General features: G+C 37.7%; 1 protein-coding gene and 1 pseudogene across 5 annotated transcripts in view; both read left to right on the top strand.

The window, feature by feature from the left end:
- PDCD10 (programmed cell death 10) overlaps window positions 1–12,542 on the top strand; it is a 48,422-nt gene that overhangs the window by 14,687 nt on the left and 21,193 nt on the right. For 4 of the 5 annotated variants that reach the window (XM_066241225.1, XM_066241228.1, XM_066241227.1 and 1 more), the window contains exon 2: window positions 3,509–3,720. In XM_066241225.1, the coding sequence (XP_066097322.1) occupies window positions 3,625–3,720 (96 nt within the window). In that variant the 5' untranslated portion in view covers window positions 3,509–3,624. The remainder of the gene's footprint in view (window positions 1–3,508; window positions 3,721–12,542) is intronic. The other variant, XM_066241229.1, reaches the window with a different exon arrangement.
- LOC136312036 (calmodulin-like) lies at window positions 10,601–11,031 on the top strand (annotated as a pseudogene).

Below are 12,542 nucleotides of genomic sequence, written 5' to 3' on the forward strand. Positions count from 1 at the left end.
TAGATTTCTATGCTTTTGCTATGTCAGGCTTGATACTTTGAAAAGTATTAGAAAGACTGATTCAATTGATAAGTTTCCCATTTCTTATCTCATTAATTTGTTCACTCAATAAACATTTACTGTCTACTTGCTATGTACTTGTTATGTGACTCTAACGGGGAAAAGAAACACATACAGTATAAATGGTAAGATAAACATGGATTCTGGTTACTGCTAGAATGAATAAACTTCTTTTAGCTAAATGTTCATGGACAGGTAGAAAGTCCAGCAAAAATAGATAAATAACATTTCTCCCTTTAGGGAGGGAAATGAAAGGAATTATAAGAATTTAGGACCAAGTAAGAGGGCTAAATACCAGACTTGGCTATAGAGAAAAATAAGACAAGTAGACCTGCCTAGAAACATTTTAAGATTTTAAGGGTCTAATTTACTTGAATTAGGAAGCTTCTTTTTTGCCCCAAGAACTGCATGCATCAGTACTGAAGATATTCCTGTGTCCACTCTTTTCATTGGTAAGTAAATGTAGTTTTGGCTCTGAGGTTATCTCATGCCCCAGACGGAGTAAAGGGAGGCTGCTTCAGGAAATGCTGGTTCTGAGGTTTGAGATACACTGACTGAAGTGTAGTTCTTAAAATGAACAGGTTACTCCTGTTGCTTAGGCAGGGCTGAGTTTAGCATTGAAATGGCCAGAAACTTATTTTTGTTACCTCCTCACTCGAAACAAATAATCATTGTTTTAAGTCCAGGGAGATAGTTAAAACTGATTTGCCTTGTGTTAGAAATTAGCAATGCTATTTTGAACCTTCAAGAAGTAAGGGGAGAAGTATAACTAAACGGGTTGCTTATATTTTTGTTTTGGTATCCCCATGTCACAAAGACTGTTTTTGAAGAAAAGTTTGTTGAAAAGTATACCTTGTATCTAAATTACTAGTATCTATAGTTCTGATTCTTTTTCCCTCTAATTCTGTGGATGCCAACCCCTCAAGAAACAAAGCCTACTTTGAAGTGAAAACTTTTACCCCAAAGCAACACATTTGAAATGGGAAACAAATATTGTAGTTCTTGCTATGTTGCCACTATACCACATTAATTTTTTTTTAATTTATTTTATTAACTAGCATTTGTAACCACGGACATTTTTTAAACTTTGGTTTCTCTTTACTAGAGGATGGGATGACTTTTTTTTTTTTTTTTTTTTTTTTTTTTTTTTTTTTTGTATTTTTCTGAAGCTGGAAACGGGGAGAGACAGACAGACTCCCGCATGCGCCCAACCGGGATCCACCCGGCACGCCCACCAGGGGCCATGCTCTGCCCCTCCGGGGTGTCGCTCTGTCGCGACCAGAGCCACTCTAGCACCTGGGGCAGAGGCCAAGGAGCCATCCCCAGCGCCCGGGCCATCTTTGCTCCAATGGAGCCTTGGCTGCGGGAGGGGAAGAGAGAGACAGAGAGGAAGGAGGGGGGGAGGAGTGGAGAAGCAGATGGGCGCTTCTCCTGTGTGCCCTGGCCAGGAATCGAACCCGGGACTTCTGCACGCCAGGCCGACGCTCTACCACTGAGCAAACCGGCCAGGGCCCCTCCATTATATTCTTAATGCTGTTAACAAAGCAGTCTACTTAAGTCAGTGGTCTGTTGATCGGGTAATGATATTCTCTTGCCCTGTAGAATAAAATTTAGGAATTGGCCTTTATTTGTTCTGTGAAGTCAGGGAGCATATTTTAGCTTAGAAATAGGAAAAAAAAACTGTCTATTTAGAACTATCATACATGGGACTAGACTGTTCAAGTAGGTATTGAGTTCCCCTGTACTGGTTGGAATATGAAGGGATAGTAAACAGTTCTTATAGTGGATGGGTTATTGGAATTTTTTTTTTCTTTATTTTTCTGTATTTTTCTGAAGCTGGAAACGGGGAGAGACAGACAGACTCCCGCATGCGCTGGACCGGGATCCACCCAGCACGCCCACCAGGGGGCGTCGCTCTGTTGTGACCAGAGCCACTCTAGCGCCTGGGGCAGAGGCCTAGGAGCCATCCCCAGCGCCCGGGCCATCTTTGCTACAGTGGAGCCTGGGTTGTGGGAGGGGAAGAGAAAGACAGAGAGGAAGGGGAGGGGGAGGGGTGGAGAAGCAGATGGGCGCTTCTCCTGTGTGCCCTGGCCGGAATCGAACCCGGGACTTCTGCACGCCAGGCCGACGCTCTACCACTGAGCCAACTGGCCAGGGCTGGGTTATTGGAAATTTTTGAAGCCAAGCCTTTGATAGTATCTTTCATACTGCTTAAATCTTCCACAATCTGGCCCAGGTAAATTAATTAATGGTTCGGACATCTTACTCATCCCCCACTGAATCTTGCATGTGGCAGGTGCCAAACGTACATTTATTCAGTGAATAAGCATCCTCTCCTGGGTGTTGTCTTGGGTGTATAAAGTTAGATTCTTTGTTTTCACTTCAAATTTGATTTTCTGATGTGGGAGTACCCAATCTGGATTCTAAGTACTGGGTCCAGTCTGGGGCCTATGCATGTGTGATCTTGGGCAAATTATTATCTCTGAGCCTATCTTTTTCATCTGTAAAATTAGAATTATAGTTACTGTAAAGTAAGTTTTACTGCAAAGAAATGTTTTATAATCTGAAAATGCTTTACAAATGGTGGAAATTATTCAAAATTGATTGCTTGCTTACTATATTAATATAGTTTAATATATAGGTATGTCACTATTATTCTTTCACATTATAATTAGGCTCATTTTTTAGCTTAGGAAACAAATTAAAAGCAACACATTTCTTTGCTTCTGAAGGCAAAATTTCTGTGTTATATTATTGAATTCTTGATATTTTAATTCCAAACTACCAGTGTTTGGATTTCTCATCTTAGTTTTGGGGTCAGATTTGGACAGAAATTTAAAACTACCACTGGAAAAGTTAAATAGCTTTTTTCCTCCTCTAGACGGACCACATTTGGTTGCAGTTTTTTTAATTTTAAGATTTCTTTTAAATTATTTGGTGCTTTTGTTTAATTGTTATTTTGAGGCGATGAAGTCAGTGAACAGTTAGCAAAAGGATTTTAATAAGAATGTTAAACACTTTTTTATTCATTCTTTACTGCTACTGCGTACGTATGTACTTATACATTGTACATTTCATACTTACAATTTTATATTCCATATATATGCTATAATTACGCATTTTGATGCTTTTTCTCAATTGCATATAGTGGAATTAGATACATCATTAATTCATGGTGCTTCATAGAGAGTTCTTTTTGAGTTCAAGATGAGTGGGTTCATGAGTAACTGCTTTGTGAAATAGTGCCTTATAAAAGAGATTAGCTGTTAAGCAGTGGCGGTTATTGAATCTAAGAACGGAAGGAGATGTGTCATTGACCAGAGCTGCCTTTACGATAAGCTATATTAAATCAGATTTTCACAGAAACTCTACCTTAGAAAATAAAACTGTCGGCATTTGTTGGTGCCTCTTAATATAGTAAATCTGTTTTATTCTTCCCTTTAACCAGGTCAGTATATGTCTTGTGTTCTATTCTTTTATCACACACAAAAAAAGAGAACTACTGCAGTGAATGAAGATTCCTTTGCATTTTAGCACTACTTTTCTACTGTAGCTGGTTTTTGAATGAGGATGACAATGGAAGAGATGAAGAATGAAGCTGAGACCACTTCCATGGTTTCTATGCCCCTCTATGCAGTCATGTATCCTGTGTTTAATGAGGTGAGTTGGTAACTATTTCCTTTAGGGTCTTTGCAGTTCCTTAATGTCTACTTCATTTATTCATGTTTGTTTGTTCCTTCATATAACAAAATACTTATATAAATGAAATCTCTGTGTGTTAGGTTTTGCCAGGGCTGGTGGTGAAAAAAACCCAGGTATATTATTCCCCCTCTGGAAGTTTCACTGTAGTGGGAGAGACAGACATTGAACAAAAGGATACAAATAATTAGATAAATGAAAAATTGTGGTAAGTGCTATGAATTTAAAAGAAAAGAGCAGGTGGGACATATTTTAGGGGTCTCACTAAAGAAGAGACATGCTAATATATGAAAAGGGCTAGACATTTGAAGAGTGGGGATAAGCATGTTAGATTAGATAGACACAAAAGTGTCCTAATGTGGTATCCGTAGCGTCAAACAGTTTTACAGATAAATGGAAAGTACCAGTGCTTTGTATTTAGAAAAGATGTAGTTCCTTTTTTTATTTGAGGAGTTTTTAGGACTTAATATCAGTACATTATTGGTTTTACTTTTAATTAGTATTAATATGCTAAGGTAGAGAGTTCTAGAGCTATGCAATTTTCTTAAATATAACCTAATCACCCCTCTCCTTTTAATAGTAAGCTATGGTCCTGAAATATGAAATTATTTTCCTGAAACTACCCATGACTAAAATATAGTAATCTTGATTCAGTGGCTTCAAGCTTTTTGACTATTTAATTGGGGGGGGGGGGGAGGTTGTTTTATTTTGTTTTTGTTTTACTGTTTTATTAACCTAATTAATTATGAAGCTATTGATGCCATTAACCTTATTGTTGCTACTGTAACCTGGAAGCTCTTACTATTTCCAATAACATTTTGTCTTTTTTTGTAAAATATTTATATTAGAATAAGACTGTGGATTTCAAAACCATTCAGCCCACATTATTAGGTTTAATAGTGTGTTTGATGTATTTTATGATCTAACACAGGCGTCCCCAAACTTTTTACACAGGGGGCCAGTTCACTGTCCTTCAGACCATCAGAGGGCCGGACTATAAAAAAAACTATGAACAAATCCCTATGCACACTGCACATATCTTATTTTAAAGTATAAAAACAAAACGGGAACAACTACAATATTTAAAATAAAGAACAAGTAAATTTAAATCAACAAACTGACCAGTATTTCAATGGGAACTATGGGCCTGCTTTTGGCTAATGAGATGGTCAGTATCCGGTCCCATATTTGTCACTGCTAGCCGAAAGAAGTGATATGATGAGCTTCCGTGATGCGTGCGTCCCCGTCACCGGAAATAGTACTGTACGTGAGCGATGCCGCACTTTGAGGTATCCGCATCCTGTGCTCCTCTCACTGACCACCAATGAAAGAGGTGCCCCTTCCGGAAGTGCGGCAGGCCATAGTTTGGGGACCCCTGATCTAACGTCTTGGGGACCCCTGATCTAACAGCAGAGTGACTCATCCTCTTCAACTTGAAATCCACAGACTTAGTTTCTATTTCAAACAGATATTTTAGAACTTCAGGCATTGTCTACTAAGTATTATCAGGCTCAGTGACCATAGAAGAAAACCAGAACAGGGGCTTGGGTAAAATTTATTTCTCTTACATTAAAAGTTCTAGTGGTAAGTAGACCAGGGCTAGTGTGTGGCACAATATCACTCTACACTCAGGTTCCTATCTTCTGTTCTATTATCTTAGTGCTTGGCTTCCATTATCAAGGTCACTTCAACATATGGGCGGCTGCCGAAGCTCAGCATGTCCAAAGTTGTGTCCTGGAAGGGGCAAAAATGGAGTCAGAGGTGGGGTGTTACTTCCAGCTGGTTCAGCTTTCTTAATAACCTTTTTGAATGTCCTGTACAAGACTTCAGTTTACATCTCATTGGCAAAAGTGTAGTCTTAGGACCACACCTAGCTGCCTAAGAAATTGGGAAATTTAAAAGTTTGCTACTAAGGAAAAAGCAACTAGGAGACATCTTTTGAAAAAACGTGTTTATTATATTGCTATCATGGTCCACTCTTTAGGACTGGTTACACGCATCTCTGGAAACTGTAGCCAACACTCTAGTAAGTAATTCCACCATTGGGTTTTAGTACTTACCCATGTTGGAAGACTAGAGTTATTGTTAGAGGCAAGTGCTTCTCCTCTGTTTAGTAAATATTTATTATATGCCAGCCATTTATTTGCTGAGTACTCTGCTAGAGTCTGGAGATGTGGAGTTAAAAAAAGATACCATATCGCTATAAGAATTGTAGGGAAAACAGATGCTTAAGCAAATAAATTATTTAATTATCCTTGAACCAGGTATGAAGTAAGAAGACTGAAAGCTAGTGAGTTGTCTATCTTGACAATTAGTGTTTGCACTTCTCATGCACTTAAGTTCCTGCCAGAGGTGCTCTCTCTTCTCACGCCTAAGTCTAACTGTATCGTAGTACACTTTTGGGCCAGGTTGTTTGGAGGATTATTCTATATTTATCTGGGTTTTTTTATTTAGTCTTTTCTTGAAGGGAATGCAGTTACATTATTGATCTTCAGTTAGATCTGTTAGTTAATGAAGAGAAATGAGAAAAATCTACATTTGGGTGATCTTTTTCTACATATGGAAAATAGATTTTATTTCAGTGTTGACTTTGGAAAATAATTGTATAGGGATATAGGATTCTGGTAAAAATGAACTGTTGAAATTAATACTAATTTATCTTTCCTAACTTATTAATCTATAAGGAAAGTTAATTTGAAAGAAAAAGAAATGGTTATGACTAGACTAGTAAATAAATCTTTTCCAGAAATAAAGGCGGTGATTCTCTCCAGATGAGATCTGAAAGCATGTATCAGTTATTAGACCCCGAATTAGAACATGTTGCCAAATGATTCATGGTTGGTTCAAGAACTAATTGTTAGGAGTGAAAATTGCAAGTGAAATAGCTAGATATGACAGACTAAGAGATATTACATCAAATTGTCAGGGTCTGATTCTTAAACTGAATTTACTGATCAAACATCATGGTATCAGACTTTTTTAAAAATATTTTTTCTGTCATGTATTTAAAACAGTATTCAGAAATAATATATTTTTAAAAATAGTGGTGGTAGTAGGTTTCCTCTTTGATAGAGATGAAACCTTGGGCTTGATTTAGGAATGGAGTCAAAGAATTATTGTGCCTTCAAATATGAAGTGTTTGGTTAAAAAATATATACGGTTTTGAATGGCTTTGAAATCCACAGTCTTATTCTAATATAAATATTTTACGAGAAAAGACAAAATGTTATTGGAAATAGTGAGAGCTTCCAGGTTACAGTAGCAACAATAAGGTTAATGGTTTCAAAAGCTTCATAATTAATTAGGGTAATAAAACAGTAAAACAAAAACAAAACAAAAAAAATCCTAATTAATTTATTCTCTGACATTCCAGTGTATTATTGTAACATCTTAAAATAAGATACCTAATCAATTAATTAATATTTACAGTTCAAAGGTAGATTTTTCTATAAATTTACTAATAGGGAAATTAGTTAACTTGGCTTTGTTTTTCTGTACTGTGCAGATTTAAAGATAAAGTAGTTGTCACATGAATTTTACAGGAAGTTAGTACCAAGGTAGGGACGAACATTTTACTCCGAAGCTAAATGATTCACTAAATGTTGTCCACAATGTAATGTAAGAATTAGAAAGTTATGCATTCTCACTATAATATTACATCCATTATATCAAAGGTGGGTCTAGAAGTCATCTTGTAGAACAGATTTAGACAGTCGTACATCCTTACACCTGAGGAAATTTTAGTACTCCAGCTCATAGGGCAAAGCTGTTTATGGCATTCTGGGAACTTGCTGCTTGCTGAACTTAATGATGCTGTGCTAGTACAGTAGAAGGATTGGGCTTCTTGGTTAATCAGCTGCAGAGTTCCAAGTGCAAGTGTACTGATGTGTTGTAAATGTGAAATAGGTCTCCTGGTTGTGTTATGAAGTGACTTTATATATCGGGTGTTCATGTGCTTATTTTTCACTAAATCTTTTTTTTTTCTCCAAATTTTTTATATATGGAGAGGGAGAAAAGCATGGTTCAATTCTGCATCCAGGAAAAGATATACCATGTTTCTTGTTTTCCTGTGACATTTTGAAGGAATTATTTTAAGGTGAAATACAATTTATGAAGAAGTAGATATTTGAGACAAATAATTTTGCAACCAAAGATGAATTTTAGATCATCAAAGGTTTATATGCGTGTTTATTAATAAATCACATAAAATGATACTTCTGAATAAGTAATTAGTATCATTCTATTCAGAAGCATCCCAAGGAGCTATTTCTGCTCTCAGTGGAATATGTAACTCTTAATTTACCAATAAGGAAATTGGTCCTGGGAATACTTTTCCAGCTCTGCCTACCTACCTATCCCTTTTTTCCTAGTAAAAAGAAAAATCAAACCCCAAAATTTGAGCATAGTGACATACTTTTTCACAGTGAAGGCATGGGTTTCACCCACAATCCCACCATCCAGAGGTAATCATAGTTAATATTTACATGTGAATTACATACTGCTCTGTCACTTATTAGGCTGTATAATCTTGTCTTACTCTCTTAGATATAAAATGTGCTTACAATACTATCAGGCATGTAGTAAGTGTTAGCTTTTATTATAAATCAGTCTTCCACAAATTTCTGACAAAATTGAAATCATACCCCAGAGTTTTACATACTTATAGCCAATGTTTTAAAGAATATTTTTATTTGAATTAGATGGCTCTGCTTACCATTTTTTGCCAGACAGTGTGGCAACCCCAGGAATTGATTCTTTGAGAAACATTTAAAACACAGAAAGCATTTGCTTTCTCTTTGGCTGCACAAAAGTTCATAGGTGGATTCTTGATTTCATCTGCTTCTCTTGTTCTGGCTTTTTAAGAACTCTGAATCATAAAAGTCATACATGGAGTTTTTATTCTCATTGCCAGCCCAGTTTAATTCCTTTTAAAGAATAGGATCAGTAATCTTTGGAGAGGGACGTCAGTGTGGAAAATCATGTCTGATTTTGAGGAAGCCAGATTTGTGGACAATTTAGATCCAACTAACCTAATTATTTTGACCTTAAAAAGCTTAAAAGGTTTTATGCAAGACTCTTTAATACTTGAGCAACCAAAGGGTTGAATGGATTTTTTAAATTATGGATTTAACAAGGTGGCTTGATGCTAAAAAATAAAGTATAAGAATGAACTGATATATCTGGAGTGAGCAAATAATAAATGAGCTCTAAGGAATCAAAACTATGTGTAAGCTTTTAAAATATTTTTATAAATAATCCAGAACATAAAATCTTAAATTTTCAGTTAATAGTTCTCTTAAAAGTTATCCTGCAAGAATAAGTTGTTTGTTTGTTAGTTTTTCTTGAGTGAAAAGCAGGGAGGCAAGGAGGCTCCCACATACGCCCTGACCAGGATTCACCCTGCATGCCCCCTAGGGGGCGATGTTTTGCCCATCTGGGGCTGCTGCTCCATTGCTCAGCAACTGAGCTCTTTTAGTGTCTCTGAGGGAGGCCATGGAGCCATCCTCAGCACCCTGGTCAACTTTGCTCCAGTGGAGCCTTGGCTGCAGGAGGGGAAGAGAGAGGCAGGGGGGAGGGGGAGGGTTGGAGACACAGATGGGCACTTCTCCTGTGTGCCTTGACTGGGAATCGAACCTGGGACATCCACATGCTAGGCTGACGCTCTACTACTGAGCCAACCAGCCAGGGCTAAGAATAAGTTAAAGGAGGAGCTCACAAACCAGAGTAGTCAGAATGTAAGGTTGAGGTAAGGCTGAGTGTTGGGCTCCCTGTCATTTCCCTGTGAGTGTACTTCAGCCGGCGCTCTTCTCTTTTAGGTAAGGTAGATGTTACCTACCCTTGTCTCTCACTCTGCACTTCTTCTTTCCTCTACTCTTTTACTGATGACATGGAAGTTCTATACGGCAGAGTTCCAAGGAGTGCCTGTCCTTGTCCCGGTACCCATTAATAATGCGAGGTGTAATCATATGTTCACTCTTCTTTCTTTGGTCTGAAGGTGTATGCATTATCAAGTACTATTTAAAAAATGATTGCATTAGCTCTTTAAAGAGATACCCCAGTCAAAGACTTTTTTCACAAAAGCAAAAGAAAAAAAATGCTTAAGTCATCAATGAAAGTATTGGAAACAAAATAAAAATTCTGTTCTGATCTTATATAAAATTATTATGTCTCCATGTTACAACCCTGAAAAAAGTAATAGTGGGAGAAGTGTAAGGAAGATGATTTTAAGAAGCCAGTTTGGATTTCGTCTTCATATTTTAGTTTCCACTTCAGTTAACAGTGGTTCCAATACTTTCCATACAGCTGCTTATTTTAATTAATCCTTTGGGGTTCTGGGACTATTCTCTGTTTCTTTGCATCTCTCTCACACTGTCTTCCTAACACACGGGAGAAACTCAGGAATTTGTTGGTTCTCAAGTAGTTGAAGAGCTTCAAGATAGGGTAGACTCCAGTCTGGAGAGGGTGAGAATAGGGAGGTGAGGTAGCATTCGTTGCCGTGCATGGGTTTTGGAGAAAGGCAAATCTGGTATGGATCCTGTCTCTGTACTTACTAGCTCTTTAACATTTGCATAAATGTATGCAAACTGTGAGCCTCTTCCTCTATAAAATGGAGGTGATGATAGCTGGTTCCAGATTTATTGTGAGGATTAGAGATACTCTCTTTAAAAATATTCTGTGGGTGTTTGTGCTGGGAGTGTCGCACACACAGGGCTGTTACAGTGGCGGTGGCTCAGCATGCACTGCATTGCACTGCACCGCGCCGCGCCACAGCGGCAGGAGCAGCCCCTGCGCTGGTGCTGCCACCATTCATCCCTCTGCTTTTCCTCCTTTCGCTGGCACCATGACTGATCAGCTGACCGGAGAAGAGATTGTTGAATTCAGGGAAGCTTTCTTCCTATTTGACAAAGATGGTGATGGCACCATCACAACAGAAGAACTTGGCACTTGTCATGAGATCACTGGGCCAGAACCCAGCAGAAGCTGAATTGCAGGAAATGATTAATGAAATGGATAATGATGGTAATGCACCATTGACTTCCCAGAATTTTTGACAATGATGGCTAGAAAAATGGAAGATACAGACAGTGAAGAAGAAAAATCCAGGAGGTATTCCGAGTCTTTGACAAGGATGGCAATGGTTATATCAGTGCAGCAGAACTATGTCACATCATGACAAACTTAGGAGAAAAATTAACAGATGAAGTAGATGAAATGATCAGTGAAGGAGATGTTGATGGAGATGGACAAGTCAACTAGGAAGAATTCGTATAGATCAGTGGTAGTCAACCTGGTCCCTACCGCCCACTAGTGGGCGTTCCAGCTTTCATGGTGGGCAGTAGCAGAGCAACCAAGGTATAAATAAAAAGACAGATTTAACTATAGTAAGTTGTTTTATAAAGATTTATTCTGCCAAACTTAGCAAAAATCCGACATAAAGTACTTGGTAAGTAATTATTATTATATGCTTTAACTTGCTGTCACTCTGCTTTATAAATTTTATAAAGTTAAGTTACTTCCCTACTTTATAAATCACCATTACTGTGGAACTGGTGGGCAGTTAGAAAATATTACTACTAACAGATAAAGAAGTGGGCGGTAGGTATAAAAAGGTTGACTACCCCTGGTATAGATGATGGCTGCAAAATGAAGGCCTACTTTCAACTTTTTCCCTCCCTCTATAAGAATCAAAGTGAATCTTAATCTCTTGCAAAAAAAAAAATATTTACTCATTCTGTTTCACACACACAATCTGCATTTATTATTTGGTGGGTCCTGTCCCCTAACGTTCAAGCTACACATCAATTTTACGATATTAATCCTTGTTCTACATTAATGATAAGGAAGCACTTAGTAGACTTCTTGCAGTTCCATATACTGATAATACACTGTTTGGGCTGGCCAGTTTTTCATGCATGCAGCTTGACAATTGAGCTCAGTCAGGCATTTGTATGAAAAATGAAAAACAAATTCAAAACCTGTTCAAATGGGTTCTAGTTCAGTTTGTTGGTATAAGTTGTCACAGCTGGTTTACTGAAAGCAGACATTTAAAATTGGTTCACCTCAGGATGTGTGTAGAAAAATTGGTGAAGGATAAACTGTCTAGACATAGCCCCACTAGCAGGATGGTCCTCTTATTGTACTTCCATATGCCCTACCCGTGTTGACAGTGACACACCTTGGTGGCATGTTCACATGTGTGTTTAGCATTGTCTGCGTTGTACTAGAGGGAAATGGGTGGCAGGCCATCACCACTCATACGAATTTTTAAAAGAAACTTTTACCAAGGGAGCATCTTTGGACTCTGTTTTTAAAACCTGAACTGTGACTTGGAGCCAGCAAAGACAGGCTATGGCTATGGACTTCAACACAGCCACCAACATTGCTGTTCAAGAAATTACAGTTTATGTTCATTTCAAGTTGTAATTGCTAGTCTTATCTGTTTCTAATAAAAAGACAATTACCTTAATATATATATATATCCTGTATAATAAAGTTCATAATAATTCCTTAGTTAGAATGTTACTAGAACCTGATACTCTAATGAAAGGTACTAGAAGATGAAAATGATTTTGTTGTGAAATCATACATCACATGTAAGAGGCCTAAAATAGGAGCACTTTTAATAAGGAAGAGAACACCTGTCTTGCTACCTAAGTATTCCAGGCTGAAATTATAGATTTAGGAACAATGTAAATAAGTTTATAGATGAGAGATTAAGTTCAATTCAAAAAAATATTTATGTGCCTGTATGCCTGGTACTCCCTGGGCAATGTAGATAACAT

The sequence above is a fragment of the Saccopteryx bilineata genome, chromosome 8 (genome assembly GCF_036850765.1).
Source record: "Saccopteryx bilineata isolate mSacBil1 chromosome 8, mSacBil1_pri_phased_curated, whole genome shotgun sequence".
Taxonomy (NCBI): domain Eukaryota; kingdom Metazoa; phylum Chordata; class Mammalia; order Chiroptera; family Emballonuridae; genus Saccopteryx; species Saccopteryx bilineata.